The sequence below is a fragment of the Anastrepha ludens genome, chromosome 3 (genome assembly GCF_028408465.1).
Source record: "Anastrepha ludens isolate Willacy chromosome 3, idAnaLude1.1, whole genome shotgun sequence".
Classification (NCBI taxonomy): domain Eukaryota; kingdom Metazoa; phylum Arthropoda; class Insecta; order Diptera; family Tephritidae; genus Anastrepha; species Anastrepha ludens.
In genome coordinates, this window is record NC_071499.1 from 14,086,640 (window position 1) to 14,113,826 (window position 27,187).

A 27,187-nucleotide genomic window follows, 5' to 3' on the forward strand; every position below is an offset into this window, starting at 1 on the left:
ACACAAATATAGTGTGATGCGATACCTGGAGATGATATCTACATTTTCACTGATAGCCAGGCGACGATAAAATCCCTCACAAAACAGTCGACCACCTCCAAGGAAACCATGAAAACCATGCCGCACATTTCCTTAATGAGATGGCTGAGACATTGCTTCTAATGATAACATGGGTTCCTGCCCATTGTGACATCAAGGGGAACTGCAGAGACGATGAACTTGCGAAATTCGGTACCAAATTGGCTGATGAGTACATAGACAATGATATAGGTATACCCTTGCAAACATATAGACTACGTATCCGCGAGGAAATTGTAAGAGTAGCGAATGAAAAATGGCGTAACGAGGTCACTTGCAAAATCGCCCGACAACTGTGGCCGACTCTCAATGCTAAACGCACGGAACTTCTACTAGTTTCCAGCTCTGTCGAAATTAAGGATCTTACGAAATTTTTGAAAAGTACACATTGGTTTTAGGTGGGATAGGGCTAGTTCGCCACGCGGCATCACAATGGGCCATGAGCCTGAGTGTGGACAACCGCTTCAACCTAACCCAAGGTTTGGCAAGTCGTCATGAATCGCTTAACGCCCGAACAACGCTTGCAAATTGTGAAAATTTACTTTGGAAAAAATAAATCTGTTCGCGAAGCTCATAGAGCACTGGCGGTGGCATCATCGGTTCTTATCGATTTAGTGGAAAAAGTAGTCAAAAATTGTACTGATTGAATTGATGATCCACTCGTATTTAAGAATTAAATGACATAAAATTATCTACCAGTAGATAATAAAAAAATGCATTCCACAAATATTTCTGTTTTGTATTATCATTTTAAGCTTTCAAGCTTCTAGAAAAACACCTGATACTACAATTTAATAAGCTATAAGTGTGCAAAGCAAACATCTTTCTAGAAATTCTGATTAAAAACTGTGGAATTATGAGGAATTATTCTAATTTTTTTATAAAATTTAATATTAATTTGGAAATATGGTTTTTGTGTGACAATAAACGGGGTTTTATACAAAATCAATAAAACGCGTCATAATGTTGATGTGCTATCGTTTTGTCACGGATTGACAAGTGACTGATATGAGGAAGTTATACCGACGCTTCGTCTAGACAACCTTAAAAATACGTCAAACACAAATCCAGCATTCTGTGTTTGACTACGAGTATGTGCCCACACACTTATCTATTAACTGCGTGCATATCTCACTCTGTGCTTGATTTCAATTTTTTATAGATTCAGATAAATTATTGTTTAGCTCTAATTTAAATTTCTTATCAGTCGTTATCTATTTCCAAATGTACGTTTCTATATTTGATAACCCAGATTTTTTTATAATGCGTATATGCGGGTAGGTCAATAAGTCCCTGAAGACTGAAGTAGGGAACTTTCTATTGGGCAAAAAAAAAAAAAAATGTATATTTTTGAAGATAGTCTCCTTCAACTTTATAAAGTTTCTTAAAATTTTTTGCTGCCCTTTAAATAATACGATTTATTGAGGCTCCCAAGTGTTTGCAAAGCAGGCAATTGTCGTATGAGGCTAAAACTATACTTATAGAATATATTTTTTTTACGGATGAAATGATAAATGGATCACCAAAGCTGCCGTTGCAGCAATGGTATGCTGGGAGACTAAAAAACTCCCCCTCGTTTGGAACCATCGCCCACCCTGCAACCGCTGTGCCATTATTTCAGTGTGGCATTCCATTTTCCTCATTACAAAATCACTCTAGCTAACTGCGTCCAAGTCTCGCTTTTTTATCCAGCGGATTTTTTCCGCGAAACCTCTGACCTCTCACGTTTCTTCGCTACTTAGCATCTTATCGATTATATTTTCAATGGCCTACAAGGCTCTCATCGTGCCCGTCCTAACGTATGGCACAGAAGCGAGGACGATGACAATATCCGATGAAGCGACGCTTGGAGTGTTTGAGGGAAAGATTCTGCGAAAGGATTTTGGACCTTTGCACGTTGGCAACGGCGAATATCGCAGGGGATGGAACGATGAGCTGTATGAGCTTTACGGCGATATAGACATAGTGCAAGTGAATAAAGATCCATCGGCTATGCTGGCTGGGTCATGCCGTCCGAATGGATACAAACGCTCTGGCTCTGAAAGTATTCGATGCGGTACCAACTGGTGGTAGCAGAGGAAGAGGAAGACTTCCTCTGCGTTGAAAAGATCAGGTGGAGAAGGACTTAGCTTCACTTGGTGCGTCCAACTGGCGCCTGTTACCACGAGAAAGAAACGACTAGCGCGTTTTGTTAAACTCGGCCAAAATCGCGTAAGCGCCAATTAAGAAGAAGAAGAGCGGAAATTATAAAATTTTTGTTATTAAAGTTACACCACAAACAAGGTAAGCTCTGTGCTTTTTTCGTTAGCTTGCAAAGCCTGTGATTCTTTTCAAAATTTCGTCAACATTGCTTGACATTTGTAAAAGTTACGCTATCTTGAGTAAATCTACCTCTGCATGAGTTTTCAATTTTTTTCAGTTTTAAAAATCGATATGAATTTGCAACAACGATTTTGTATTGAATTTCGCATTCAAAATAGATGCAATGGTGCGAAGACCTTAGAAATGTTGGGATTGGCACGCTTCAGAAGAGATCGTGAGTCTATCGAGACTGAGGAAATTTAGTGGCAGGCCGGCGACACCGAAAACTTATCATCAATAAGGTGAAAGAAAAGTTGATGAATAAGCTCAAATTAACCATCACAGAGCTGACAGAGGACACGAACATTGCTTATCAATCCGTTGAGGGCGTTGTAGTTGATGATTTGAGTTTGTGCCGTGTTGCTGCAAAGTTGGTCCCAAAGGACCCCAATTTGATGTCAAAAAGGGCTCGCGTTGATATCACTAAAGGCATGATTTCCAAGACTGAATCCGACGCATCATAAAACGCATCATTACTGGAGACGAGGCGGAATCCAGACATCAGGCGAGTGAGTAGAGAGCTCCGAACCAAGACCAAAACACTACATCGTTCACCAGTCATGGTTTTAATGGATTACGGCGTTGTACGCCATGAATTTTTGCTGGAAGGTCAGACAATTAATAAGAACTATGAGACATTTGAGCGAAGCAAATCGTAAAAAAATATTTACAAACATACTTAATGAAAAAAATACGGGAATATTCCGAACAACTTCTGGATGATTACCAAGCAAATTTCAGAGCCAATCGGTCTACAATAGATCAAGGTTTCATAGCGGCACAAAGTTTTGAGAAGCTATACGAATATGATATTGACGTCTACTGCTTAATCGTGGACTTCCAACAAGCATTCAACAGCAAAGATAGAAAGCAAATAAAATTTTGGCCGCAGTCTATAGGCATCCCCCAAAGCTAATTGAGCTTTCTATTATGACGCTTACAAATACAACGGCGGAGGTCATTGTGCCAGGAGTGCTCAGAGTCATTTCCCTGATCGGAGACTATGCATTCCAGAGCGTGCAAGAATTTATTTATCTGGGTATCAAAATATCAGCTAGTAAGGAGATATCGTTGACAATAAGTGATAGAGTTTTAGCAGTAAATAAGTCTTACTTTTCTAATTTGAAGCTGCTTAAGTCTAAATTATTATCTTGTGACCAAAAGTTAAGCATATACTAACCCTTGATCCGCCCTGTGGGCTTGGTTATGGTTGCGAACTATGGATGCTAAAAACTACTGACATTAATCAGCTAATAGTCTTCGAAAGAAAAATATTGCGAAAAATATATGTTCCAATAAGACTGCAGGACGGTACTTATTGAATTAGATATAGTCATGAACTGGTATTGTTAGCAAAAAATAAAGCTGTGATAAGATTCATAAATGAAAATAGATGGCTCGGACACGTGTTTAGAATGACCAATGAGAAAATAACTCGCAGTTGAAGAAGAAGATATCGTCGCACAGTGCCATCAATATCTGTGGATTTTTGACTAAAACCTCTCGAACATTATCCAACAGCAATCAAATTCACCTGATATGGCTCCCTGCGATTTTTTCCTGTTTAATCGAGTCAAAAAACCTCTATGGGGAACGCATTTTAACAGCCGAAAGGAAGTAATGGAAAACACGAAGATGGCTTTGATGGCTATACCGAAAATAGAGTTCCACAAGTGTTTCGAGAGCTGGATCAAACGCTGGCTTAATAGTCCGTAAGCCAGCGACAGATTTTCACGACCAAGTTCCTCTCAGTCGATATCTCGTAAACTACCTCAGATAGTTGCATTATGAAGGGTTGTGAACGTCAGCTGCGGCTCCGAGGGTGGGTTGAGAAGTTATAGCCACCCTCGCACGTAAAAAAAAAATTATTTTTAGTCATTTCCTCCCGATTAAAACATTGATCAAATTAAAGTTAGACTAATATTTTGAAGAAATAAAATCGTCAGCTGATTATAAAGTGGTGGATTATACGTCAGCTGGTCACACAAATATGGAAAAAAAAAATATTTTTTCAGTGATTTCCTCCCAAACGAAAATTTATCAGATGATAGTTTATGTATTGTTTTTAATAAATAAATAAGTCAGCTGGCTATATGTCGGTGGAATGTGCGTCAGCTGATGCCCTGAAGGTGTAACGTAGGAGCTAGTCGGAAACATTTATAGCCTAAGTAAATGTATCAGCTGACGAGTTTTCCCCCAACATACTGCCAGCTGATTTGTTTTATTACTTACAGGATCATTTCAACAATCCGCACAAACATTTCTTTTCGGGAGGAAATGACGTACTTGAAGTTATTCAACATTACATTTAATGTGCAAACTGAAATGTATAATTTTATGGCAATGTTTCGATTAAATAAAATTTTTTATGGGAACTTTCCGATTCTTAAGAATAGAAATAAATAAATATTTTGTTAAGCAAATCAACTAATTTATAATAATGGAAATTGGAAACATTTCAAAAAAAGTATTGCAAATGATGAATCATGAATGATTTTGCAATTTGTGCAAACAGAGCAAAAGTCATTATCATTGCCTTTGATAGATACATTTTCCCATCGATTAAAGACACTGAGCATAAACTCCGAGGTATGGAACAAGTAAACTTCCGTATCGATGGTCCAGATCAAGTGCGAAAAAAAGATTTTTCAATTGAGTTAAAAAATACCAACTTTAAAGAAGCACTTGTACAGTTTTTTATTGAAAATTGGGAAGAAAATTATATGCACCATATATTAATAATATTGTAAAATAATTTATGTCAATGCTGACGATTGTTTTAAGTACGTAGTTACAGATTCTAAAGTGGTAAAAACGGTAGAAAAAACACTTTCGTGTCCAGCTCACGAAGAAGCCGACACAAAAATAATTTTCCACGTTTGCCAGTTAAATTTTAATGCAAATGTAACGATTCGTTGCTCGGATACTGACGTATTAATAATTATGTTAGCCAATATGGGTAATATTGCAGAAGATATTCAAATTTGTATGGAAGTCGGCGTCGGAAAAAATCAAAGATTTATCATCATAACAGAATTACATAAAGCATTGGAGTAAATTTAAGTGCAGCGCTTCCTGCATTTCACGCATTCACAGGATGCGATTACAACCCGGCCTTTTTTAAGAAGGGCAAAAACCGGCCATTTTCAATAATTTCAAAATCTGAAGAATTCACTGAATGTTTTATCCAATTGTCACAACCATCTGAGAAGAGACTTGCCTTTTTTGACAAAATACAAGAGTTTGTATGTAATGTATATGGTTTGAAACGATTAAAGTTTATAAATGAGGCGAGAGTAGCATTGTTTCAAAAGACATACAAATTTCTTGATAATGACAATTCGTTTCGATTATCTAAGAAAGGTATTGATGGCTCATCTCTTCCGCCGTGCAAAACGGAATTATATAATCATTTTCTAAGGACGTGTTATATTTCGGAAATTTGGTCTCAAGCACACCTGAAAGTACCAACTGTCAATGAGCCTTCTGACTATGGCTGGGTAGAAATAAATAACAGATATGAATTCATGTGGTTTTCTGGTACTCAGTTACCAACATCCATTGATCAAATAACTCAATCAGAAGAAGGTAAGAATTTTTTTCAATTTTATTTTTTTAAACCTGTATCCTAAATTATTTTTTGTATTTTTAAACAGATGACGATAATGAAGACATGGTGGAAAACAGCTCTGACAGCGACTCTGACAGTGAGTCATAAAGAGAAGAAAGTGAGATGAGCAGAAGCGAAAATGAAAATGATTAAATTACCAAACATAATTAAATAACTTTTTGTATTAAATCTTAAACATTATTCATTTAAGTACTGAAAAATTATAAATTAGTTGATTTGCTTAACAAAATATTTATTTATTTCTATTCTTAAGAATCGGAAAGTTCCCATAAAAAATTTTATTTAATCGAAACATTGCCATAAAATTATACATTTCAGTTTGCACATTAAATGTAATGGTGAATAACTTCAAGTACGTCATTTCCTCCCGAAAAGAAATGTTTGTGCGGATTGTTGAAATGATCCTGTAAGTAATAAAACAAATCAGCTGGCAGTATGTTGGGGGAAAACTCGTCAGCTGATACATTTACTTAGGCTATAAATGTTTCCGACTAGCTCCTACGTTACACCTTCAGGGCATCAGCTGACGCACATTCCACCGACATATAGCCAGCTGACTTATTTATTTATTAAAAACAATACATAAACTATCATCTGATAAATTTTCGTTTGGGAGGAAATCACTGAAAAAATATTTTTTTTTCCATATTTGTGTGACCAGCTGACGTATAATCCACCACTTTATAATCAGCTGACGATTTTATTTCTTCAAAATATTAGTCTAACTTTAATTTGATCAATGTTTTAATCGGGAGGAAATGACTAAAAATAATTTTTTTTTTTACGTGCGAGGGTGGCTATAACTTCTCAACCCACCCTCGGAGCCGCAGCTGACGTTCACAACCCTTCATAATGCAACTATCTGAGGTAGTTTACGAATTATCGACTGAGAGGAAATGACTGACAAAAATTAGCACCTGGCTCACGGACTATAAGTGCGCTGCAGTTGATGGGGAGTACTTTGAAGGCGATAATATCACTTACGAAGGAAAAAATTGTATTTTAAACTTGCTGAATATATTCCGGGAACATTTTTATCATGGTGGTATTATTGTTGAATTGTAAATTGTTTTCAGTTTTTTTTTTTCAGTTTTTAATAAATACTAATAATTTTTTCATCTAACATACATTCTTTCCTTCAAAATACTTTAAAAATATGGAATTTTGGCCCAAAATCAATTTCTATGCAGAGTTTTTATACCTAGAATATTATCCCGATATTATATTGACTTTACAGAATTTCGAAAATACAGAAATATGTCTGAAGGGAATTTATACGCGTTTAGAATTTATTTCATTCATTTTTTTCCAGCATTTTTACCCAAACGAATATTTGTAAGGCAGAATTTAGGACCACTCCCATTTTTGCTCATTTCGTTTTATTGCATTTTTAAATACAGAGAAGAAAAAAAAAAACAAATTAGATCACAGTTTACTCAACAACAAAAACAAAAGGCCATAAACAATAAATCAGAAATAAGTAGATATGCATACTTTTTCTGTTTCTCACATCTATACTCACAATACACACAGACGCAAAGTTAGTTAGTTATCTAATGATAAACACAAATTCGACATTAATGAATGTTTACTCGGATGTGGACCTTTGTGTGTGCACAGACATGCAGGTTTGTGCGTTTGTGTGAATGTATGGGTTACCCAGTTAGCGAAGTTATCGTAAATGAGTTCGTCATAGAAAATTGACGTCCCATTTCTAGGCCCACATCAAGACAGCTGCCACAAATTGAAGCAAAAGCTGGGCCAAACATCTAACAAAGGCCGCAAAGTTGGCGCTATTTAATGTCACTTGAAAAGAGAGCAATAAAATTAACCGTAATACAACTCTATTAATTCATCAACAGCTCTTCTGCCTCTTCCTCTTGCCACCAAAATCAAATGCAGTTGTAAGCCGAACAAAACTATTGTAAATTTGTGATACAAAAGAAATGGGTGTCTGGGTTACTACCGGACATTTTTTTGGGTTTACAATCGTGCGGCTGATGAGAGTGTCGTTTAGCAGGAAATTGCATGATAATTACAACTGTTTGCGTACGGTAATACAAATCCGCGGGATGTCAAATGTCCACACATGTGGCGTTTGTACATACAGTGGCGGGCAATGAAATAAGAATGTAATAATTGGAAACCTTAACTAAGTCAGTACTTTAGCAGAACTAAAGGAATTTGGTAATCTTACTATACTAAGGGATTATATACAGCTAGAATTTTCAAAAATCGACTTTTTTATTTTTTTCTTAATGTGCATATGATTAAGAATACGCACAGAAATTTTAATATATTCCATTAAATATATTTTTTATATTTTTTTTCTCACCGGTAAATAGCTTTTTTTATAAACAATTTAAGGCCGAAATTTTGGTCGAAAATCGATTTTTATTTTTGAGAAACCGCCATTTTGTCAAAAAAATTTATTTTGCTTATTCATCCGATTAATTACCAGATTGAACATTACTTTAACGAAATCTGTGTGGTTTTTAATTTCAGAGGATCCAGTTCAGAGATATAGTCGTCACCGCAAAACGTCTTTTTCGAGAGGAGCTGCCGGAGATCAGCTGTAGCTCCTTTCCAAATAAATATTTTTACTAATACTAAGTCTTAAAATACAGTTAAAGAATAACATAATATGTAGACAAATTTTTAGATCAATAAGTTTAAAAGTCTTCTCAGAAAAAATTCTGGAAAATTCGCTTTTTTCGGCGTTCTCACTGTATACGAGTATAACCCCTTAATATTATTATTTATGGCTACAATAAATATTTTATAGCCATAACCGGCGTGCATTGCTACCGTTTACGTTTTGTGTTGTTGAATAGCTCGAGTCTTGGGCTCGTGAATTTCAATGCAATTGCATTGAGAATTACAGAACTCGCCTGAACAAATGAAATTCACAGAAAATTTCAATGAAACTTACGCGGTAGTGAGTTACTGAATCTGGCCGATTGCTTTTCTCTCTCAAAGTTTGCTCTTATTCTAATTAAAATGGAGTGTGAAATGAAAAATGAGCTGTATGAGCTTTACGCTGACATAGACATAGCGCAGCAAATTAAGATCTGGATCTTTAACTCTTAGCTCTGGAGCTTAGTTGGCTCGGCCTTGTCGCCCGAATGGATACAAACGCTCCGGCTCTCAAGGTATTCGATGCGGTACCAGCTGGTGGTAGCAGAGGAAGACGTCCTCTGGCGAGTCATAAAAAATAAATGTCAAGAATGGTTCCACACAAAAAATAATAAAGATTGCCCAAATAAATTTGAATTTTAGTTGTTTTAATTTAAATTCGATACCTCTAATTTCATCACTTTATTAGTCGATTTTTTTATCCCTGTGCTTGCCATCAACTAGTAAACATCGCAGTAGCTTACATCCTGAATTTGATAAAAAATGAAATTTTTCGAAATACCTCGGCCCAGGCGTCTCCTAACGGGCAAATTTTTACATTTCCTCTATGTAACATAACTGAATTTGAACAAAACATACCAGTATAATGATTTTACGAAATATTTCGATTCGTGTGTAACCTTTGTTTTTTTGAGACAACATTAAGTCCATTGTACTGCACTCGGATTCCCTTTTAATTTTCGTTAAATCTACCCGACCGACCGAAAAAATCTGAGTAGATCTTGTGTGGCCAAGGTCCAAGGTTGTCGCTTCGTAACACATCAATGCGAAAGACTTAAAGCCTGATTCGAGCGCAAGCAGGGCAGACGCGCAGAAAGTGGTCCGCCGTCTCATTCTCCTCTCCACCTGTTGGGTATAGTGCAATGTCTGAGATGGCTACGTTTTCCATGTGCTTCGCCTATAGAATGTGGCCCGTTATCAATCTAACCAGCTGCTTACAGCTCCTTCAGTTTAATGACAGGAGGATCTGCGACAGTCGGTCGGGCATGACAGGCAATACCAGTTTTGTCCATCTGCAGCCTTTCTCAGCCTCAGTCCAGCTCGCTTGTCGGTTGAAGTAACCCATTTGTTAACCCTGCCGGGTCAGAGAAGTTGGCCTTATAGCCCATCCTAGCTAAAGAGTCAGAGATCTCGTTACCCGCGAAACTCACGTGCCCCAGGACACATGTTAGCATCAGGATATTATGTCTATCGACATAGTTTAGCCTGGATTTACAGAACTCAACTACCCTTGACGTGGTTGGAGGGCTGTCGAAGGCCATGAGCGCAGTTTTGCTGTCGCTGCAAACACATACAGATCTGTCTATCCATGGATTTTCCACAACAAAGTTCATTGCTTCTTGAACAGCATACACCTCCGCTTGAAACACAGATGCGTACATTCCAGCAAAGTTTACTTTTGTCCCGCTGGATGCTACGAAGACACCAGGGCGAGTGATCGTGCTCGGTCTTGGAGCCTATTTGCCAAAGTAGACCGAATGGAACCACAGCCGCGATAAAATCGTTACTAAATCTTAGGAGACAGGATATCAGAAATAGATAGGGCTATTAGCAGAGGATTGTCTAATTAGAAGGCATGCAAATAGATGCGGGCGTACCACATAATTACTTTTGTTGAAGCTGTCAAGATGCTGAAGAAGAGGAAACCATGGAACACTTTCTGGGTACATGTATTGCTCTATACAGAAAAATGCTTTCCACGCTCGTATTCGCTTTTATTCACAGATTTGAAGCTAGGTAGGTAGGTTAGATGGCAAGAGTACCCCAGGCACACTACAAGCAGCACTTACGTGCCGTTTTGATACCATAACCTGTGAACCACTACCTGCGAAAAGATTTAAGGAAGAGAAAACCGTTTAGAGCCATCCAGTGCTGTTGATATAGTGGAGGAGAGAAAAGGGATCTAGGCTGGAGAATTTCTTCAAGCCATCCCCAAAGGGCATGCTAAGGAATCTCAAGCGCCTAGCCGCCAGAGCCGGACATTTGCAGAGAAAGTGCTCAACAGTCTCTTTCTCTGCAGGATCCCCACAGCTTCTGCAATAGGGGTTGTACGGAACTCCAAGCTTCTTCGCATGAGTACCGATCACCCAGTGACCAGTGACCCCCGCAATGTGTTTGAAAATTGAATGGCGGGGGATTTCCATCACCTTCAGCGTTCTGTTTATATCGTATTGAGGCCACAGTGTTTTCGAAATAGCATCTGTCTCATCCCTCCACCTGTCGTGTGCTTTAGAAAGAAATTGTGTAGTTTCACTTTAACAACGGTCAAGGGGACATCGATGTCTGAGAAGAGGACAACTGAGACCGGTTCTGTCGACCCTTTCCTGGCAAGCTCATCGGCAATTTCATTTCCCTCTATATTCCTGTGCCCAGGAACCCAGGTAAGGGAAATGTTTCCTGCGCGTTCGAGACGTTTAAGTCTCTCCTTACAGGAGTTTACCAGAAGAGAGCTGCAATACGGCGATGACAGGGCCTTGATCCCAGCTTGGCTATCGGAAAAAATATTAATGTCTCCCCCCTAAGCATTTTGCATGCTTGCAGGACCGTGAAGACTGCTCGTTTCCGGCAGCTTAAAGGATACCGAAATATTGGCTGATTTAGAGAAAACCCGCGTCAAATAAACTTGATTGCGATAGCCACTGTTTAATTCAAGCTGATAATGCAAACGACTTATTTGATTCCTTTAAGCTGGTAGTGTTAATTTTTTTGTATGGAAATGTAATATTACTTTATTGTCCGACACTGTCAGCGTACATTGTGAATATGCCTTCATGTAAGTCGCGGTCATTTGGATATACATACATACATACACACCCATGTACAGAACCGAGTTTGTGTAAATGTGCTTTATATAACTGTTTCTGGGTGAACGGGGGTGCGCAGCTGACTAAAAGCTAACAAATTATGAGGAAGCGTGCCGAGCGTGTTAACAAATTAAGCGGTCACTTAATTGCTGGATGTTAATTTGGTCGTCTGGTTGGCTAGCTGGATGGGTGAATGGTTGATTGGCTGGGTGGTTGGGCTTAGGATTGCTTCAACTAGTAGATATACATACTATATGTATGTAAGTAGCAAGAATATTTGGACGTATGTGTGAATGTATGTATGTCAGTATATATGAATGTGTACAAACTTCTGTGATTTGTTCTGATTATAGCCCTACGGGCAGTAAGGCACTTTAAAGTAAAGTAATTTACTAAGGTAACAATTTTTTTGAAGATAGTAAAATGACAAAATAATTATATATGCACTCAGTTTATTAACTAAAATTTGAACAAATGTTATCTTGTAAATTGTAGACTTACTGCAGTAGACTTAGAATTCATTTAATTTGTGTTGAATTGAAAATAACACTACTGGCTGAATAAAATGACTGAAATGAATGAATGCGCTAAACAGAAATGTAAACATACAAGCTGAAGTCAAAAATAAACAAGATTGGCGTCATAAAATATTTTTGATGGCGCTATCTTTTTAATGAGTTAGTGCGTTAGAAGTTACATCCCTAGCTGACTTCCAGTGAAAGCTTGGTGACATTCGGTTCAGTGGAAGGGAAATTACTACGTCTAAAGTGTCAGTATGTTTCTGTCATCGGTACAAAAATTAGTTTCGAACACAGAGCTAATATCAAATTTTGTTTTAAAATCGATCAAACTTTTACCGAAACATTTGAACTGATGAAAAACGTTGATGGCGATGATTATCTATCTGGTGCCAGAGTTCATGAGTGGTCTACACGTTTCAGTAATCACCGAAAACTCCATCGAAATTGTTGGTAAATTTATCAAAAATGAATCGAAATCATGGTTTAAATGAGTCAGCACATAGTCTACTGTTACACTTAACATATTTCCAGAAAACAAAAAACAAAAAAAAAAACAAATGCCATGCGATCGAAGTCTGTGACTAAACAATTTGTTTACCGAAGAGCGAGTTGTAGCAAGGGAAAGAGAAAACTGACGCATTCGTTCTTCTTTTATAGTTTCAGTTTTTTGGTAGTTCCAGTTTCCATACTTGGTAGTCACACTTTGTATGCCACATCGGTATTATTAGCTCGTGAAATCATGTATAGCTCAGAGCCGACAACAGCTAAGAAAGTTACAATATGAGGAAACATATAACAAAGTATTTAAACAACACGACTCTGCCACAACACGACTCCGACTAAATTAAACAGGCAGTTTTAGCCTACCCACGCTACGCAGCCTAGACATTGTTTCCATCCACTTCTATCTGTTTGGGTTGGTTCGAAACAACTTGGCTTTAATGCTTCTCAGACATTCTTAGAAAGAGACCAAAACTTCGGCTGATCTGTAGATCGCTTTAAAAGCCGAAAAGTTGTGACTATATAACACATGGGTTGAAAAGTCCCGGACCCAACACATAGATGACACTAGTTTTATTGCATTCACCTCTTTTTCAGTTAGTACTAACCTTAAAAAGACATCTGTTAAATATACAGGATATTCTATTCATTATTTTGTGAGTTATTGTGCGAAGAGTGACGCTACTTTTGTTATTTTCAAAGGATGAAAAGGAATTTCGAAGGTTAGGTTAGCCTAGTTGGCAATAATCCACGCATAGACCTTTTGGTAGTAGCGATACCAGATGGGGATCGTTCAAGTGCAACAATGGCTTGAAAAGTGTTATGAGGACTCCGCTCTGCGCTCCATCAGAAACAACAATAAAACAACGTGGCCGTAGAGACTCCGATAATGCACAATGCAGCGGACGTCCAAATGAGACGGTGACACCAGGTTAGGAGAGGTTAGGTTAAATGGCTGCCCTTACGAGGGACCGGCTTGGACAAAAAATTAAAATTTGCCCATTGTGATACCAGACAGGGGGAGGGGAGGGGAACAGGAAAGGGGGAGGAACCAGACAGAATCCAGGGCTTGGATTAGAGGATTTGAGAATGACGATCAACGAGTGGCGATTTACGTTTGTGTTAACCGTTTCAAGCTGTTGATGAATTTCACCAGATTTTTGATTTATACGCCCGCAATATCCGCTGGTGTACGAAAAAGTGAGAGCCCAGATATTTAAATCTTGGTTCAACGAGAGTAGGGCAGCTTGCAGTAATGCCAAGCCTCACCGTATAGATACCTAACGGACAGTGTCCGGTGAGGATAACTGCCAAATTCAATAGCTGTGGCTTTGTTAGCCTTAGCAGTTCTCCCCAGCGCCCTCGATCTACCCGCGGTCCGAAGGGCCTTGCGAATTTTGACGTTTGCGCACTAGCCTAGTGCTCGCTGAGTTGACGCCAGGCTTATATTTCAATAAACAGACCACAGGTTTTTTAATGGATCTCCAATGGATATCTCAAGGGTTCCCTGTCTGGCCAACTCATCGATCCAGCAGTTTCCCTCTATGCCGTTGTAACGGGGAACCCAAATGAGCCTATTATCGAAGTATTTCGATGCAATCAGGAAATTAGGCATTCTCCAACTAATTTCGAATGCACAAACAGCGAGACTAAGGCTCTAATTATCGCTTGGCTGTCGGAGTAGATATTTACCTACTTTATTGTAATTACAGAAGCGAGCAGCCAATCCACAGCTTCCTTAATTGCGGCGACTTCTGCTGGGAAAACACTACGGTGACACCAGAAAACATCAAAAAAGTCCACAAAATCGTTTTGAATTATTGACAAAAAGAAGTTGCGTGAGTTAGATGAGAATTGGCTCCCAGCGACTACTGCCTAATCGCAGATCGCTAAAACTGAGACCTACCAGGTAAGTAAAGCTTTATGCCGGTTTTTTATGAGAAAGGTTTCATAGCAAAAATATACTCGTAGGTTTGCCATTGGCCGCCGAAGAGTGACCACTATTAGGAAATTTTTTTTCCCATCTGTTGTTGTTTCATGTCCTGTCGGTTTTGAACACGAGCGGTACCGAAAGATAGTCCAGCGATCAACCGATCCGTCTATAGCGGCCAGTGACTAGCGATGCATAATATTTTTTCACAATAAATGTGGGAATCTTCAAACAAGCGGCTTAAATTAAATGAAAAATGGAGAGGTTTGCACTTCGATCTTAAAGCCTTTTGTGCTCATTACTCGTCACAGCAGCTCATTCAAACCCAGATCTCTCAAAAACAAAAAAAGGACCTGCTTAAATAAAATGAAAAATGGAGAGATTTGCACTTCGATCTTAATGCCTGTTGTGCTCTTTACTCAACACAGCTCCTCAAGTCCTGCTCTCTCAAGAAAAGACAAAAAAAAAAAAAAACGGTTTACAGAACGAAAGCACTTTTGATAGGCGTTAGATTGGGAAAAGCATAGGCAATAAGCAGAAGAGATCGTGTTTAATTAGAATGATTGTGGATGCATATGAATTGTTTCTAACTTTCATCAATGCAAATGAGTTAATTGACAAAGCTTTGTGTATTAATATTACATCAACATTTTGGCAAACATCACGACTCTGTCTGCACTAATACTTTGAAGTAAAATTTTATATGTATATATAAATAGATCACGTTTTTCGTTTGTTGGTAAACAACGTAATACTGAAAGTTTCACACAAAAAAAAAAAAAAATCGCGAGCACAGCACCAAATATTTTTTATTTTCAAATTATATTTTCATAGATTTGTTTTTTATATTAATAATTTAAACAAACTTTTGCACATATCCTGGCATTTCATTTTCATAGCGAACGCGTTGCTTCGGTTTCGTTACAACAATGCTAGGTGCAACAACAGCGGATACGGTACTGCCCGAACTACTCAGAGAGGATTGACGCGGCCGATAAAGATCGCTCAATGACATGATCCGGTGAAAGCTTAAATCGAACTAACTTCATGCGAAAACAGAGCCAACTGAAACTCATTCACGAAGTCGTAGTAAATTTTCATAAATGTTTATCTCTTTCACATATCTCCTCCATAAAATCCATCGCTACTACGAATGCTAAAGAAACTCACTACATTTGCGCTTTGCGAGCGCGCATTTTGAAGCGAAATCGAAGTCACTAATTTGCACATACTCAGTACTTTTTAATTGCGCGAGTTATTAGCACCTTCAAAATTTTATTATTGGCAATTTTGAAGCAACTATTTGTGTAAAATATTTTTTTCTCTCCTTCTTCGTGGGCCTCAAGAGATTTATGACTGTATATTTTATGTACTTAATTTTGTGTGAAATAATTTTGGTTTGCTTACTGTGTCAGTTGTTGTTGTTTTTGTACGAGTATTGATACTTTTTAGCGTTTCACAAATTTGTAAAAGCCATTAGTAGTGGCAATTAAGTTTATTAATCGTAAATCCGCGTTTCTGAGACTTTTCACGCGTCACATTATTTGAATTTGCAAATATAAAAATAGGCACACAGGCATGATGAAGTCTTTTATATCGCATCAATCAGTGTGCTTTCGGGGAATTGCATAATGCGGGATCTAAGTGGTATTTTTATTAACATTTATAGACGTTTTTTGGCTAATTGTTTACTGACTTGTCTGGAAAAATGTTATATAGGATTTGTGGTGCGCAGCTCACTAGCCTCTTGCCTTCGCATTTGAATCGCTCAGACGATAGCCACTTGCACTTTCGTTGCACCGGAGTCAAAGACGGTTTTTCGACAGATTAATTCTCACGGTCGATTGGTATGGTGAAAAGCCGTTGTGACCAACTATATGGCAATAGAAACAGAAGAAGACGACCTTATGGCAGAAAGCTGGCTGCAAATGTCTTGGGGAAAGCTTGGCTGTACTCCCGGGAAGGTCGTCATCTCCTTCTGGAGAAGAAAGCTGGCTGCAAATATGTAGGACCCCGACGTGGGTGAATAGAGTTGGTCCCTTATGGATGCCGTTCTGGGCCCTCCTGAAGGAATGCAGAAAGTAGTCCCGGGAAGGGTGCCTCGTCAGAAGAAGAGGAGGGATTGTTTTAGTGGCTACACCACTCGATGCAGTAGACGACGGTCGTTGTAAGTGCGAAAGCATTTTGAACCCTACATCACCCATAAAAAAAATAAACTATACGACGGCGGCCGAATGGGTTGATGCGTGACTGCGGAATTCAGAGAGAACGCAGGTTTGAGTCTCGGTGAAACCCCAAAATGAAGTAAAAGTTTTTTCTAATAGCGGTCGCCCCTCAGCAGGCAAACCTCCGAGTGTATTTCTGTCTTAAAAAAGTTTCTCATAAAAAATATCTGACCAAAACCATTTCCAACACTGACCACTGGAGTTTGACGAAGCAGGTTCCTGTTCATCTCGATATCGGCGATGAAAATGGAAATCGATTAGACATCCATGGATTTGGATACAGCCTTAGGCTTGTATCCATAAAGAAGTCGCAGGCGCCATAGACCATCCAACACGTGTAGACGATTAGGTGAAACAGAAGCACTTCTAACTTTGTTGCTCCTAGGAACCATGTGATTTTATGATTACTAGCTTTCTCGCGCATCAATTCTTCTTTTTTCGAGCCGCAACGTTTGTATCTATTCGGACGACATGACCCCGCCAATGAAGCCGCTGGATCTTTATTTGCTGCACTATGTGTGTGTCGCCGTAAAGCTCATACAGCTCATTGTTCCATCACCTGCGATATTCGCCATCGCCAACGTGCAAATGTCCTAAAATCTTCCCTTCCAAACCTTCTTTCTCTCAAACACTCCAAAGGACGCCTTATCGGATATTTTCATCGTCCAAGCTTCTGCGCGATAGGATAGGACAAGCATGAAGGGAGCCCTATAAAGTGCTAAGTTTTGTTCCTACTTGCCTACTTAGTTAAAAGTAGCACTTGTTGGCTAGAGAGACTCTACGTTGGACTTCTAGGCTGACATTGTTAACTGTGTTAATGCTGGTTCCTAAATAAATGAAGCCTCTTACTACCTCGAAATCATAACGGTCAACAGTGACGTAGGGGCCGATACACGAGTGCGTCGTCTGTTTGTTAGATGACAGGAAGTACTCGTTTTGTCCTCGTTCACCCCCAAACCCATTCGCTTCGCTTTTTTATCCAGTTTAGAAAAAGCAGAGCTAACAGCGCGGTTGCCAATATAATCGGCATATGCCAACAATTGTACGCTCATATCAAATATTGTGCGTGAGCGGTTAAGTTTTACGACTCGTACGGTCTTTTCTGGCATCAGGTCACATTACAGCGAGTGACCCTGTCTGAAACCTCGCTTGGTATCAAACGTTTCGGAAAGGTACTTCCCAATTCTGACGGCGTTGCTGGTGTTAAGCAACGTCATCTTAGTTTGGGGGGATACTAAATTCAGACATCGCGGCATATAAGCGACTTCTTTTCGTTCTGGCGTATGAAGCTCTGAAATCGACAAAAAGATGATGTGTGTCGATTCTCCTTTAATGGATCTTTTCCAAGACTTGGCGTATTGTGAATGCCTGGTCGATTGTGGACTTTCCAGGTCTAAAGTCACACTGATAAGGTCCAATCAGTTGGTTGACGGTGGGCTTCAGCCTTTCACACAATACGCTCGCTAGAACCTTATAGGCGATTTTTAGAAGACTAATCCCGCGGTAATTGGCACAGATTACCGGATCACCCTTCTTATGGATTGGGCAGGGCATAAATAAATTCCAATTTGCAGGTACTAATGTTACGGACATTTGGACATTGACAAATCATTTGACGAATCATTCAACAAAAGGGACTCACGTTTGTGTGATTTGACCCCTTTGGTTTATATTCTTTGCGGATGTGTGAACAATTTCGCACATTGGAGCCAACAGTTGGAGAGTTATTGTCAGCTTTACTGCGAAGAGTTTCTTTATTGAAGCAATTCTCTCTATCGCATCAGATTTAATAACGGGCTAGAGCGATCCCTCTCCGTAGAAAAGATGGTTAGATGGCATTGAGGATGATTTAAGAAGCGTAGGAGCGACCATCTAAGGTATTATGGCTATGGACCGCGATGTATGACGAAAAATTGTGAAAGAAGCTAAGGCTCACAGCGAGTTGTACTGCTATGAATGATGATGATGGCTGTGAGAAGATTTGCGATTTCAGATTAGGCCCGTCGAGCGAAATCATACCCTGAGGTGTAACTACGTCTATTTCTCGATTCTATCCTATCTTCTCCCTTCTGTTATTTCTTTCCTTTCCTCCTTGACTGTCTGCTCTCTCACTTTCCAGAGCTTTACAATGGGCTTTTTTTGCCTGAGTGTTTTAGGATTTACGAAATTTCTGGGTGCTTCTTCGCTCGACTTTTCAAATTTCATTTCAATTTCAATTTCATGCCTCGAGATTATTGACATAAAACAATTTGTGAAATACACTCAATTTCATGGATATTAAAACTATTTTTTCTAGATTTTATTTTCATTTTATCTGCTGTAGCAAAACAATCTTTAGTTACGCAAATATTATTGTACAAAAATTCATTCCATAAAGCTCGCACTCCAACCACTTCCTAAAGCAATAACAATTAGAAAGTAATTAACAGCTCATTAACAATTGACTTGTGCACGTGTTTGTTGTCCAAAACAACAAAAATGTCTTATTGCATTTTCCCCTCACATTTACACAAAATCTTTTATCACTCTTTGTCATATCGATGTCTCGCAACCAAAGTGGGATTTTCGTAATTGAATTGCCAACTTTTGATAATTCTGCAGAAAAACGATACCGTAAATTTATTATTTGTTACCAATTGACACGTTGATGTAAACTTATTTGTTGTTGATTATTTTGAGTTTATATTTTTAGGGATCTTCACAGCCGAGTGGGTTGGTGCGTGACTACGAGTGAGTGGTTCCCAGGTTCGAAACCGCGTGCATGAAATACAAATTCAGAGAAAAATGTTTTTTCTAATAGCGGCCTCCCCTTGGCAGGCAATGGCGCACCCTCGAATGTATTTCTGCCATGAAACAACTTTTCATAAAAAATAGCTGCCGTTCGGAGTCGGCTTAAAACTTTAGATCTCTTCATTTGTGAAAAAAAAACAACTCATGTACCAGAAAACTGGAAGAGGAGCTCGTCCAAACACCCAATAAAGAGTGTAGAGTGAATTATATATATAAATGGTCTTTCAAAAGACGCGCCTAGATGTTGTTTTAAAATAAAAAAAATAAATTCTTTCAGGTTTCACCTTTTTTCCAAAACGCGGCTCTTAACAATTACGAGGGTTGTTTGAAAAGCGCGCACAAAATCAGAGTGAATGCTCTACTGGCAGCCAAACAGTCGATTCATTAATGCCCAATTGTTGAGAACGTCGATTTATCGATGTTGAAGGTTGAAGTTCAGCAACACTTTGCGCTACAGCAACAATATTCTCAACAGAACATACAGTTTTTGGGCTGTCTGCCCGTTTTCTATTCTCGATAGAACCAGTTTCTTGAAATTTGTTCAACAACCTTTTAATTATTGACGATTCGGACGATTATTTCCACCAAAAAAATCGCGAAATTTACGATATGTTGTTCTTAAAGATCGACTATTTTCATAATAAGGAGAAAGATACCGTCTAGGAATTATTTACTACTGACATCTAGACGTCACTTTTGACAGACCCTTTATGTACATATATAAACGGTGAATAACTCGATGGACTCACTTCGGTCGGTATTTCGTGAGTAACTTTAGTAATATTGGCTTCTAATGCCTCAATCGAAGCAGGTTCATCCACAAAGCATTTAGACTTTACATACCCCCACAAATAAAAGCCCAAAAGTGTGATACCACACGATCTTTGTGGTCAATCCACTGGCCCGATACGAGAGATAAGTTGCTCGCCGAAACGACGACGCAGTAAATCCATAGGTTCATGGGCTATGTGGCAAGTAGCGTCGTCTTGTTGAAACCACGGGCTGTGGGGATCACAGGTTTCAATTTCTGGCACCAAAAAGCCGTTTATCATGGCGCGACAGTGTTTGCCATTCACTGTTATATTGGCGTCAGCCTCGTCTTTTAAGATATATTGACCGATGATTCCTCCAGCCCCTAGGCCACACCAAACAGTTGTTTTCAATATATGTAAAGGCTTTTTTTAATGACTTCGAGTTCTTCTTCAACCCAAATATGGCAATTTTGCTTATTGCCAAAATGGGCCTCATCACTGAACAAACTTCGGGTCTCAAAATTCGCATCTTCGACGAGTTCAGGAGCTTAACAACTGAAACTGTGACGCTTTGGAGGATCGGCAAGCTTAAAATCTTGGAATAGCTGCATTTTATATGCTTTCAAACCAAAATCTTTGCGTAAGATCTCCCAAGTGGATCCATAAGATAGGCCAACTTGTTGAGATCGGCGCCAAATCGATTCTTTCGCCTCTTCGGTTAAACTCTCATTTACAGTCGTAATATTCGCTTCACTACGGGCTATACGTCGGCCGATTATCATCCAATAATGTATAGTTTTTCTAAGTTTTGCCGAGTAGTGCATTCTGTAGGACGGTTATATACAGATCAGTTGGTCTGAGCGCGTGGATGAACACTTTTCACAGAGCATCGATTTTCGTAATACAATTTTATGATTTGTAAATGTTGTTGAGGTATAAGTCTTTCCATGATAAAATGTCAATGAATATTGAAAAAAAATGATGTACAGTAGGTTCTGTTTTTATGCGGTAGATACGTTCCGCAAGAAACAGCATAAAAAAAAACAGCATAAAAAAAGCTACTAGTTCTATAGTAAAACTATAGATACGTTTCAAATGCTAAAACCGCATAAATCTGAAATAATGTAATAAAATCGCATAAAAAAGGGCACTAGTCCCATATTATTACTATAGATACGTTCCATAGATCGCATGAATCTGAAATAATTAAATAAAATCGCATAAACAAAATATTGTATCTTTGAAAATTATATCTTTATATATCTTCCGAACTTGTAGGGTTAGCATTTCTGATGTAATCTGTGATGAGTTTTTGCTTAGCTGGTTTAGAATCTTGTTTATATGTACAATTCCCGATAGGTCGACATGCATTTTGTAATTTAAAACAAAACCGCACTATTTCAAAACCGCATAAAAAAAAGCCGTATAAAAACAGAACCTACTGTATTTAGTTTGACAGTAGTCACGCGTGAGCTGTCCGAAAGCCCCTGTTGGAAAAAGTATCTCCCTTCTGATCACCCGTTATAAATATAATTGGCGCCTACACCCTTTTCTGTTGCTTGTCCGAGCTCGTCCTCCTATTTGTGGTGTGCGTCTTAATGTTGCTACCCAAATGGAGCGACCTACAGTTTTCAGCCGACCTCGAAAGGCAGATATTTTTTATGAGAAGATTTTTCAGGGCAGAAATCCACTCGGAGGTTTGTCATTGCCTGCCCCACTTTTTCTATCATTTGCTGTTTCATTTACGGATATTCGAACCTACGCACTTCCGAATGGTAGTCGCGCACCAACCCATTCCACTACGGTGACCGTCGTATGTATTTTTTTTTTGGTTACAATGGAAGACAATTTGTTGCTTGAGTCATCTCATGAGCAAATAGGAATGACGTGAACACAGTCGTTTTATTAAAATGTTTTTGTTGCCTTTTTTGTTTATTTTTTGGTTACGATTAGGGGTAATAATAAAAAGTTATTAGGCTTAATAAAAAATGGAGTGATTTTCTTTTATCGTTGGTGTTGTTGATGCTGCCTTTAAGATGAAACCTTCTTCGCGTTGCTCAATTTTTACTCTATTTAACGAAGTAAAAAACCAGCAGTCCACAAAAAGCGCTTATAAATCAGTAGAACGTAAACGCTATGTGCCGATAATTGAAGTTACCAAATTCGTGTAGTTGTATTTGTTAAAAGCGAAATTGGTATCTCATTCAATGGATTGTCAGGTTCAAGAAGTCAGCGATATTTTTCTTTTTTTTTTCAATTATCAAATAATTTCAAATTGCATCATACCTGAACCTCACTGATGGCATTCTATAGTACTTTGGTAGTGGAATAGTAAGCGGCCGCCTAGGCATTTATTTTATATATATAAAAATTAGTTTTTCTCCACTGAAAATATTTAACAACCACTTCTCGTTTATAACACTTTTCACCAACACTCTAGTCAATGCTTCGCGCTTTCTTTATTCAGGCCGCTCATTTTAACCACTTTTTCCATATATTTTCTTGTAAGTTGCGCACTTTCTTCGAATATTTTTGAATGCTTTCGTATTTGTCACATACAAGTTAGTGCGGCTATGTTACGAAACCGACTGAGTTCGACTGGCACCTTAATTTTTATTGCCAAATTCATTGTAGTGGCATAGTGTAAATTTTGCTAGTTTGTGCGCGTAAATCGATAAGTAAAAGTACGTAGTCTGTGTGTTTATGTTAAGTAAATACTTGTCTAATGCCAGTGATATTTTTATCGCTTGAAATTTATTAATATTTTAATACAGACGTTAAATATAAGTGGGATGTGTCACGAATTCAATTCTATGTCGCTACTTGCAAAATCGAAGCAATCAATACCAAGTTGGCCTACCAACTTTGGATGTCAAAACAAGTTTTACACAAGAATCTCTGAGAGAAGTAAGTGGAGAAACTCTACGGATCCTGATCCAGAGTCTTCGGCTATTTTCACCACTTCTCGGCTCAAGCAATGCGGATGGTAGCAGGATTTAGTCGGAGGAGCCTTCACTGCAGCTTCGTCTGTAGCCTCTTAGCTTAAAAATAAATAAATAATTGACGCTTACAACCTTTTTGGCTGTTTGGCCGAGCTCATCCGCCTATTTGTGGCGTACCTCTTGATATTGTTCCACAAACAGGTCCCCTCTTTTCATATAGTTTTAAATCGACTCCGAATGGCAGATGTATTTTATGAGAGACTTTTTCACGGCAGAAATGCACTCGGAGGTTTGCCATTGCCTGCGACAAGTATTAAAAACACTTTTCCTATCGTTTCGATGTTTCATGCACGGAGATTCGAACCTACGTACCTCCCAATGGTAGTCACGCACCAAACAATTCTGCTACGACAGCCGCTTAGCCTCTTAGCTTAAGGCTGACTTAATAGCAAAAGTTTAGGTTAGGTTATATAGTTGCGACGGTCCATTTTTACGAAATATCCAAATTTCGTCCCTTGTGATATCGGAGTAAGACAGGAAGGAAAGGTTAGAGGACAGGGAATTATGTTTGAGGGTTATGGAGAAGACCAAACGACCACTACTTACAGTTGTGTTCACCGCTGTATACCACTGAAGAAATTCATCAGATTTGTGATATCTTAAATTGCTATATTCGCAGGTGTAGCAAAAAATTTCGAGTCAAGATGTTTAAATCTCAGCCCAACGAGAGCAGTAGAGCAGAAGAGAAGGTGCTAGGATGAAGGCACCTCATCTTCTAAACAACTATTGCAGAAAGGACTCAAAGTAATATCAAGTCTCACCAGGGGATACCTAACGAGCAGTGCCCAAAAATATATCCCACAAAATTTGAGTGCTCTGGATTTGTTGACTTCTATGCTTTTCGAGCTCCTCTGATATACCAGAATCTCTGGCCGGACGGGTCTCGCGACTTTGCTCGTTTGTGTACTTACCCAGCGCCCGCTGAGTTGACGCGAAGCCTACTTCTCTAGGAGCAGCCCACTGGGATTTAAAATAACTCCAATCCTTAAGAACGCGGTGAAACCACTTCTAGGGCCTCTGTCTAGTTCATCCATCTAGCAGTTTTTCGCAATGCTCTTATGACCAGTATCCCTAAAACGCCTAATATAGAAGTATTTGGATGTTTTCGAGAACGAAGTCAGGCATTCACTCACTAATTTGAGCCCTCCAGTAGCAATAAGAGAGGCGACTTCTTGGCTCAGAAAGCCTACAACCCCACACACTTCATCATAGGTGCGCGTCAGAAGGCGCGACCAGTTAACCCTGGCGTGTGGCATTAAACGTAGTGTGTGTGACCTAAGAAACATCATGTGAAACTCCAAAAACTGCTGGGATGTAGCGTGCTTTTCTAAGCTGGTGATCGCTGAGTGAACTTGATGAAGAAAGGAGAAGAAGGGAACGCTTCCAACAGCAGCAGGTAGAGACCGACAGTTATCACGCCTGAGCCTGTATTCATTTAGAAGCTGAGTTCCAGTGGAGTTCGAATAGAGACAAACTGACGAAAACCACAGACAACTGTGTTTATCACTCACGACTAAATCATACAGTGACAAGACGGTATTGGTAAGGGTATTGCCGCATTTTCGTGTTTCTTTTGAACCTACCTACAGTGGAAGCAATTGGAGACTATCTTCGCAGTATTACCTCCATACGACCGAAGAGGAGAGGTTTGTTTTAGTGGGAGCATGCCCCACATAGCATTGGTGCGACGCTACTAATGGAATGTTTCTGAAGGATTTATCTTCCCCTCGAAAAAAAATGCCAAGAGCTGAGTCGTTGTACCGTTGAAGGTGGCTTTAACAAAACACCTTTTCGCTCAAGGCAGATCTTGACTTTGATTATGCAAAGATGAAAAATATATTTATAAAAATAAAAAATATGATATAAAAAATGTTCATGAAAAATATGTTTATAAAAATAAAAAATACGAAAATATGTTTTTATGAAAAATGTTTATAAAATTAATAAATATGAAAACATATTTTTAGGAAAAAAATCTTCTTGAAAAATATGAAAATTAAATTTTTTTTATAAAAAATATCTTTGTAAAAATAAAAATATGAAAATAAAAAATGTTTTATGAGAAATATGCTTATAAAAATAATAAATGTGAAAACATATTTTTATGAAAAATATTTTATGAAAAAAAATAAGCATGAAAAATTTTGTATGAAAAGTGTTTTATGCAAAATATGTTTATAAAAATAAAAAACATGAAAAATGTGATAATAAAAAATGTTTTATGAAAAATATGTTTATAAAAATTCAAAATTTGGAAACATTTTTCATAAGAAAATTTTCATAAAAATATGTTTTTAAATTTATGTTATGTTTAAAAACAATAAAAATGAAAACATATTTTTATGAAAATTTTTTATGAAAAATGTTTATAAAAATAAAAAATATGAAAACACATTTTTATGAAAAATATGTCTATAAAAATAAAAAATATCAAAATAAAAATGGAAAATATGTTTATAAAAAAAATAAAAGGAAATTTTTTTTATGAAAAATGCGTATAAAAATAATAAAAATGAAAAAATATGTTTATAAAAATAATAAATATGAAGATTTTTTTATGAAAAATGTTTACAAAAATAATAAATATGAAGACATATTTGATAAATGTAAAATAAAAGTAAAATAGTTTTTTTCCATAAATTGATAAAAACTTACGTAAAAAGTAGTTCTATAAATACACAAAGCAAAAGTTTTCGATTTTCAAATGCGTCTCACTCCAAACACCATTTTTCGTAGGCCTTGCTGATTCTACGAATACGGCTGCAACTTACATAAGTACGTACATACATGCGTCAAACTACTAACTATACTAACATATGTACATACATATACATACATACAAATGAGCACATAAATTAGGATTACACAACTTTTAATATTATTTTTATTACTAACAAATGCAAAAAATACGACAAGTGACTCAAAATGTTAGTTACGACGTTAGAGACGACGCTTTGTTTGTTTAAATGTATTCTCCCATTAATTTATTTAGTGTTTTTTGTTTTTATTGTATAACTGTTAGAACGCCAAAATAATAATAGTGAGAAGTCAGTGACACCTGCAGATGGCCACGGACACTGAGTGGAAGGTGAGTCGTTTTGAAATGAAATGAAAATTATCAAATGGTCGTTGAAACGGTGACCGTAAGGAAGGCTAAGAAATTACGGTAGCTGTCCATTACAAGTGTAATCAATTATTAATTCATAGAATCGACGTACATGTATACCCCCACATACATATATACATACATACATACATATGTGTGTGCTATCTAAGAGGCTAATGCAGACGAAATGCTATCTACAGGCGATATTATCGCAAAAATATTTACAAACAAACATTTATTTTTATTTTATCAGTAGTGCACCGCCGCCTATCGGCTGGCCGAGGGCTTAAAAAGAAATTAATAAGATATAACGGTACATCGTACGTGCATGTATATCAGCTACATATTTTAAAATAGTCACATAAGTGCGCAAATATTGCTGGTGTTCGCTGCCGGCAGCCGCTTACAGCTGCCAATGGCGAAGTTGTGTGAAGTTGAGTTGTTTGTTGACTTAAAGATTAGTGTTGGACAAGTAAAGTAAACACATGACATACGCGCACTATTTTTACTTTACATTGATTCTGCATACAAGGTGGCGCAAAATTAATCACCTCATTGGAAGATTTGTCA

The 27,187-nt window shown here is 37.9% G+C and overlaps 1 protein-coding gene across 3 annotated transcripts in view; it reads right to left on the reverse strand.

Moving 5' to 3' along the window:
- LOC128857047 (proton channel OtopLc) overlaps window positions 1-23,069 on the reverse strand; it is a 36,804-nt gene extending 13,735 nt beyond the window's left edge. The window contains exon 1 of one of the 3 annotated variants that reach the window (XM_054092586.1): window positions 22,796-23,069. In XM_054092586.1, coding sequence (XP_053948561.1) covers window positions 22,796-22,860 — 65 coding nt within the window. In that variant the 5' untranslated portion in view covers window positions 22,861-23,069. Of the gene's footprint in view, window positions 1-15,384; window positions 15,480-15,608; window positions 15,779-22,795 lie in introns of those variants that run through there. The other 2 variants (XM_054092583.1, XM_054092584.1) reach the window with 2 other exon arrangements.
- Window positions 23,070-27,187: the final 4,118 nt, after the last annotated feature.